Source organism: Asterias rubens, chromosome 17 (genome assembly GCF_902459465.1).
Source record: "Asterias rubens chromosome 17, eAstRub1.3, whole genome shotgun sequence".
In the NCBI taxonomy this organism is placed as follows: Eukaryota; Metazoa; Echinodermata; class Asteroidea; order Forcipulatida; family Asteriidae; genus Asterias; species Asterias rubens.
In genome coordinates, this window is record NC_047078.1 from 4,098,913 (window position 1) to 4,106,971 (window position 8,059).

General features: G+C 38.8%; 1 protein-coding gene across 1 annotated transcript; it reads right to left on the reverse strand.

Annotated features, from left to right (window-relative positions):
• Positions 1 to 4,380: 4,380 nt before the first annotated feature.
• Positions 4,381 to 6,756, reverse strand: LOC117301720 (homeobox protein BarH-like 1b). Its single transcript, XM_033785749.1, has 3 exons — positions 6,738 to 6,756; positions 5,674 to 6,041; positions 4,381 to 4,587 (listed from the first exon to the last, which is right to left on the reverse strand). Exons 1-3 carry the CDS (start codon positions 6,754 to 6,756, stop codon positions 4,381 to 4,383), a joined length of 594 nt encoding a protein of 197 aa, XP_033641640.1.
• Between the last annotated feature and the right edge of the window lie 1,303 nt (positions 6,757 to 8,059).

The following is an 8,059-nucleotide window of genomic DNA, read 5'->3' on the forward strand; positions in this document are numbered from 1 at the left end:
CCAGTTGTTACTGCGTTTCAAATTCAGAATTCGGCCTTTCGATTTCGTTTTGAGTCGAGTCATATTCCTTTAGCACTCTGTTCAAATTAGCATATCGTCATTCTTTTTCGTGACACACAAGCCTAAAGAAGCGTCTGCGAATTTGAATGCTGCTTTGATGATTGTTAAATTGAATGATTATTTTGTTAAAACGAATGACGCAAAATTACATTTGACTAATCATAAAACGAAATCGAATGACCCTTTTCAGTAGCATTTGATTTCGTGCGAAATAGAATAGCTTGGTGGTTAAATTGACTGCTCATTTGCCGAAATTGATCGAGAAAACCTATATTATTATTATATTATACTATTAAAGGTTATATTTATTATACGTTTGCGGGGGTCTGGTTTTACATATCTTTTGATGACAATTTTTATACACTTGTTTTAACCTTGACAGCCCCTGTACAACTTGTAACTATTGTGTAGTTATTGATAGTTTCTTCCTATTGTGTGAACATTTATTGTGGGGTTGGTCTCGAGTTCGCGACGTCACACTGTTTCTTATCAACCATACCAAAAGATACCATTGAACTTGACGGTGTGTCGACGAGCCACGCTGCAAATTCACAGCGCGTTGACCTGGAATTTCGATTGGCTGAACATGTCCCGCCCTCACTAATTCGTCCCCACTCGAAGGGGAAATTGTAAGCGTTTGGACTAAAATGCCCCGCGGGGCGTGAGATGTTTCCATCAGTTGAAAGTTCTCTTATCTAAGTCGACTTTGTGGTTCATAAAACGTGCACTCCGTGCAGCATCCTAAACCAACTTTTAAACTGATTGCTGGCTTTAAGAAATTGTAAACACAATCGTTGAACTTACTCAAAACATTAACACTCGAACTACACTCGACTGGCACACGTAAGCTTTACAGTAAAATTAATAACAAAGACACATGTCGAGAAACATAGGTCTTTATTCGGTACATTTACACACTGGGTGAAAAGAAAATAATTTACAATTATTACATTGATTTAAATAAAAATTAAAAGAATGCTGGTTTTATAACTACCATTGAAAACGTGATGACAAATACTGTGAAAAATTTAAAGAGGGTTGACGAAAAGGGTTAAACAATCGAGTAAACTTAATAATTACTTTTGTGTAGACTTTGGTATTTTATTGGTTTCCTTGTTGTGCATGTGGTGTGAAATACTTTATGTAAATTTTTCTACAATTTTTACTGTGTTGCCAGGAAAAGGGATCAACTAATTGTTGGTAATTCGAAACAAAATTACGGATTTTTTTTGAGTTACACACTTCATTGTTCATGAAATTAAAGTTTGCAAACTAACACCTTATTTATTTCAAACATCGTCAGACTTTTGGGACGCTTGGTGGCAGCAGACTTACCAGGTAAATCCATTGGTGACCCCAATGTGCTCATGCTCAACACTACGTAAACATTTGAAACTTCCCTGGTAAGTTACTGGTCTGCTGCTCCAAGCGTTCAAAAGTCCCCAATCCCATTGTTTAAAGGCAGTGGACACCTATTGGTAGTTATTCAAAATAATTATCAGCATAAAACCTCACTTGGTAACGAGTAATGGGGAGAGGTTGATAGTATGAAACATTGTGAGAAATGGCTCCCTCTGAAGTGACGTAGTTTTCGAGAAAGAAGTAATTTTCCACGAATTTTGATTTCGATACCTCACATTTAGAATTTGAGGTGTCGAAATCAAGCATCTGAAAGCACACAACTTCGTGTGACAAGTGTTTTTTTTCTTCCATATGTATCTCGCAACTCCGACAACCAATCGAACTATATGTTGAGATACACCAATTGAGAAGGCTGGTCTTTGACAATTACTAATAGTGTCCACTGTCTTTAACACTTGGGATACTGAACCGATTTAAACCGAACTGCGTTGACAATCGACCAAAGGTATAATTTTATTTGAATGTTCTCCCTAGAGAAATTGCCACGTTTCGAGCACTTGCTCGTTTTGGTCTTCAGGAAAATGTTACTGCTTTCGAGTTTGTATTTTAAAGGCAGTGGACACTATTGGTAATTACTCAAAATAATTATTAGCACAAAACCTTTCTTGGTGACGAGTAATAGGGAGAGGTTGATGGTATAAAACATTGTGAGAAACGGTACCCTCTGAGGTGCCATAGTTTTCGAGAAAGAAGTAATTTTCCACGAATTTGATTTCGAGACCTCAGATTTAGAACTTGAGGTCTCGAAATCAACCATCTAAACGCACACATCTTCGTGTGACAATGGTGTTTTTTCTTTCATTCATATCTCGCAAGTTCGATGACTGATTGAGCTCAAATTTTCACAGGTTCGTTATTTTATGCATATCTTGAGATACACCAACTGTGGAGGCTAGTCTTTGACAATTACCAATAGTGTCCACGACCTTTAAAGCCAGTGGACACTGGTAATTGTCTTCTCACTTGCTGTATCTCAACATAAATACAAAATTACAAACCTGTGAAAATTTGAACTCAGTTGGTCGTCGAAGTTACGAGATATTATTGAAAGACAAAAGCACCCTTGTCGCACCACGGTCACACGAAGTTGTGTGCTTTCAGATGCTTGATTTCGAGACCTCAATTCTAAATCTGAGGTCTCGAAATCAAATTCGTGGAAATATACTTCTTTCTCGAAAACTACTCAACTTCATAGGGAGCCGTTTCTCACAATGTTTTATACTATCAACCTCTCCCCATTACTCGTAATCAAGTAAGGTTTTGTGCTAATAATTATGTTGAGTAATTACCAATAGTGTCCACTGCCTTTAAATAATGAGGCCTGGTGCAAAATATTACCAAGATGTCGCCTTGAAATCAGGACTAATATTATACACTGAGTCTACAAATATTGTGACAGTATAATTTACACATAGCTTCACAGCCTTGGGCCCATGGTGCATGCTCACCGCTAGAGGGACAGACTGCGCATGCTCTTTCAGACCCACACAATTACAAAATATTTTCTTGGGTGAGTTTGACATTTTCATTTATAAGGGCCAGCGGCTTGATGTGCGCCATATAGACATATTATAAAGTCAATAAATTATCAAAAGACAAACAGAATAATTCAATTCTTTCATCCCAAGTAAGGCTCCAGTAGATTTAATCTAATAAGTTATACCTGACACAGTTTTTGAAGGGAGGTCATTCAAACAGAAATAAATACTGGGGAAAACGTTTTTGAAGAAAATGACACCACTAGTGCATCTTGCCATGGGCCAGACATGTAAGTGCATCACACACACTTTTGTGAAACCTCAAAATGTCTATGTTAAACCATTTAGCAACTAAAATCACCTGTTTAAACTCTAAAAAAGTACCGGGTTGACCCTGTTCCAGGTCTCAGAAGTCTGACCCTTTTTGGTTTAGTGTGACCCGGAATCTCTGTCAAAAAATGACCAAGAAAAATGTTCAAAATAGACGCAAAATCCGAGCTAAAAAACATTATTTTAAAACAGTTTCTGGGTCAGTGACAGAGAAATGGGTCTGGGACCCGGACTCCTGGTCAATTCTGGCTAGTGAGTCTTTATAGTGTATTCTGTCCATTACTGTGCTACACGGACATGATAACCAGTCTAATACTTTTAACTACAACTACCAAACAACATTTCGGTGGGATGGGGAATATGATTAGTGTGTCGCATTTTCTTCAGCGTATTGTAGCATGAAATAGCCGTATGGTCAATGTTATAGATATTATTATGGTCCACAAAGATTCCTTACATAGTATTGATAGACTGTACACACTATTAACGGGAATTAATATTAACAACAGGCAAGATCATTTTTACAGTCATCTAAATATACAGTAATAACAGTTGTCGATACCAGAAACTTTAGATTAAATTAGTTATTTACACATTTTTTTATTTCAAGTTACTTTTTTGTTCAACTCCATTATTAGCCTATACCATTTTTGTTGTGTGGTTCTTTTAATTGTTGTGTTAAACTTGTGCATTACTTCTTGCAGCCGATTTCACGAAAAGCTGGGATTGATCTTACTCGTCCTAACTTAGGGTGGGTTCACTGCGTCTAAATGGTCTATGGTCACGAACTGAAGCCGATTTCACACAACTGCGTAAGTCCACTTGCGCAACGTTTATTGCGTGAGTTGCGCCAAAGTTTCGTGAAATCGGCTGCTGAACTCGTAATTGGTCCTAAAGTTAGGAAGAGTTTGGTGAGATCGACGGCTGAGCTCTCCTGGAGTATCCTTCGGTGGGTTACATCAGTGTTTGATTTGCATACATTTGCATATCAATGACGTCTCGATGTGGCTGTTATTGATGATTTTGGTTCGTGCAATTGTCTTTAAATAACAGATCTTTTCTTGTAAAAACTTGTTTTCTGTCATTTCTCTCATGTGTCCGCGTTGCATTGCTGCTGCTCACTGTGGTGGTCCGAGGACAAATCGCTGTAACACGATGACGCTGGTGACGCAGGAGGTGACGTCATCGCTGACGGTGACGTCAGTGGAGACGGTGACGTCACGGAGTCGTGAAATTCGCACTTCTTTGGTCGGCCTTTGGGCTTGGTGGGCGCCTCCTGACTACCGCCTTGTAGAACCTAAATAACACACAGCCGAAAAAATACGTTAACTTTTGAACTGTTATTAACTCATACAAAATGTAATAGATGTTAAACTAATTTGCATCTGGGATTAATATTCATTTTGGTGTGCCCATATACGCCGATGTGTATTAGCACTGTATACTCAGTACTTATTCGAGTTCTGTGGGGAAAGAAATCACAGGCATATTAATCGGGTGGGATGCTAACCCACGACATTTGCATCTAGAGCAGTGTCACACCCCCAAAAAAATATAAATTTGCAGTTTCAACATAAGATATTTTGATTTCCAATGCTAATATTATTAAATACAAACGAACCGAACTGATTCGACTGACAACAAAAGGTTAATGCTATTTCCCCCTAGAAAGTGATGGCGATGTTTTGAGCACCATGCTCCTGTGGTCTTTAGAAAGATGTTACTACTAAAAGTTGTACCCCTAAACAAACAATTCTTTCCTTTTATGTGTTTTTGTGTTTTAATGTATTGTATTGTATGTTTAAGCGTCATTATATGGCTTTTGAATTATTTTAATTATGATCAAAGTTCAGATAATGGGAGATTGAAAGATCGACGTTAATTAGGATCAGTGTTGCATGAAGTCATAACAAAATGTCATAGCAATTAGTATTGTAACGAGACGGAATTATTACATTTTATTTAAAGGCACTGGAGAGGTTTAGCAATTGCCAAAAATATATTATTAGCATACACACTAACTTGGTCCTGACCAACGGAGAGCTGTTGGTAGTATAAAACATTGTAAGAAACTACTCTCTCTGAAGATTTTGAGAAATTTTTTTTCTCACTAAAAATATTATTTGAATCTACGAAAGACTTCATCAGGCCTAATCAAGCCTTTCTCATGCATCTGTAAGCAAACACATGTTGTGCAACAAGTTTTTTTTTGCTTAATTCATTATTTTCTTGCAACTTCGAGCAAACAATTTCACAGATTTGTTATTTTATGTATTGGGATATACCAAGTAAGAATACTGATAATTGAAAATGTTATCAAACGTGTCCAGTGCCTTTAAGAATCTAGAATGTGCAACATAATTAGATTTCCGAAAGTCCGCACCTGTTTTTTCCATTTCATTCTTCGATTCTGATACCACGTCTTCACTTGCAACTGACTCAATCCCAACGTGTCCGCTAACTCCAATCGGTCCGGCGTGGACAAGTACTTCTGCCGTTCAAATCGCTTCTCAAGCCCCATGAGCTGCAGCTCCGTGAACACGGTGCGACTCCTCCGGCATTTCTTGGCCGAGCGTGCGGCGTCGTGAGGTGACCCGCTCGGAGACTTCCCTCTCAGGTATACCGGCACCGGGATCGGCACGCTGAGGGAGGCGGGGGATAGAGTCGATGTGCACGGCGTGGATCCGTAGCCGCTCACGGTGCTGACGGAGTGGTGGTAGGGGCTCGGGTTGAAATGGTGGCGAAGAGGATCTGTAAGCAATGAAATTAGGTCATTGAACATTTAACATGATTGCAACCGTACTTCAAAACAATCGTGCTTCTTCCCTTCAAACATTGAAGCTTTCAACACACAGTTTTACAATATTATTCTTTTTTGAACAACAGAGATAAACTTTTTAATAAAAGTCTGGTGCGTTTGCAAATAAACATTTATCGTCAAATAATTTATACAATATATTTTCACCTCGTTCAAGATGGCATTCAATCCATTTTTTGTTGGTGGGGGTGAGTGTGTGAAGGGGGGCTGTATTGTTTGACTGAGTGTACGAGACTAAACATGTTCGCAACCTCTACGGGTACAGTTTTCTAACTAATTCTTCATAAAGAAGTATGTGGCTGCAATAATTAATTTTAATTGGAATTGAACCATCATTAGGCTTAAATTTCACATATATGTGTCGATCTATGAAATACAACATAATTTGACGATTTAAAACTTTGCAAAAGTAACATTCTATAAGTGAGGAACATCGTACGGGAGCTTATTGTAGCCACATACTTCTTTACGAAGAAGATGAACAGACTTGGTATTTAAAACATAACCGTCCACCAAAATAAGCACCGGAGTCCAAACAAAACCAGTATGCCCTTCTACCCTCTTGCCTGCATGGGAGTTCGTATAAACTAAAAACAGTGTTTATACAAGCCAGACCCCAACCGGCTAACCTGGCTCCTCCGAACGCATTATTGTCAAGACCGATTCAACTAAAACCCATCCAAAAGTCATTAGAAAACAATAAGTACGACCCGTTGACGAACCCCGACCTACGGGGTTACACGCTGACTTGACAGTGAAGTGAGTCCACGGACCACCGGGGGAAAACGCAGCGAGCCCTGGCGTTGCGGTTCAGCTCGGAGACGGTGAAAACAAAAAAAACGCGTGCTTCGTCGTCTCTCGCAGTGAGGCGAGTTTGTTTGTGTACTGTGTACTACTGTGGTTTTTAGAGTACGCGTGACCTAAGCCCACCAGAATATTTGTTAAGGTCAAGAACTCTCTTCTAAGTATTTGTAACATTTGGTGTAGATTTGGCAAGATCTGTGGCTCGTTAGTGAATTTTATGTAAGAACATGAAGACTGAATTAGTAGCGGTGTGAGGGTGCGAAGAAGTGAGTCTCCTTGGTCCACAGTGCCTTGTCAAGTGTGTCAGATTTCTTGCTGGTTTCAAAACGAAATGAAACACACTGCATTCCACACATAAATTCAGTGTGGTAGGTTTGCCTCTTTGATTTGAGTCAGGGAAGCTAATAATATGGTCAACAATTTTGTGCATTCGTCCAGTTGATTAGTTATCTAAGATTAATATAGGTTTTCTCGGTCAAGTTCGGCAAATGAGCAGCCAATTTCATTTTCATGCGTTCGAATTAACGATGTTTTGCCTTTCCAGTTGATACTGCGTTTCAAATTCAGAATTCAGCCATTCAATTTCGTTTTGAGTCGAGTCAAATTCCTTTAGCACTCTGTTCAATATAACGTATCGTCATTCTATTTCGTGACACACACGCCTCAAGTGAAGCGTCTGCGAATTTGAATGCTGCTTTGATGAATCGTTAAATTGAATGATTATTTTGTTAAATCGAATAACGCAACATTACATTTGACTAATCATAAAACGTAATCAAATTACCCTTTTCAGTAGCATTTGACTTCGCGTGAAATAGAATAGGCTGGTGGTTAAATTGGCTGCTCATTATCTAAAATTGACCGATAAAACCTATAATAATAATGACGTGTTCTGTAGCGCCGGTATCCACAAAAAGTGCTCATGGCGCTTGCTCCGATAAAAACGTTCCCCCTTGGTTGTTCTCCAGCAGTGCAAAGATCAAGACAAATTAAAAATTCCAATATCAAGTGAATGTTACTGAAATGATTCTGAAAAAAGATGGGTTTTCAGGATTGATTTGAAAGTGTCTATTGTCTGGATGGCGCTGATGGAATGTAGTAGACCGTTCCACACCTTCCCTGTAGCTACCTGGAAAGAACGGGATCC

Bases quoted from the DNA above. Each gene is read 5' to 3' on its own strand.
- LOC117301720 (XM_033785749.1), bottom strand. The intron at 4,588-5,673 runs GTGCGGACTTTC...TGTGTTATTTAG, and splicing joins GAATGAAATGGAAAAAACAG to GTTCTACAAGGCGGTAGTCA.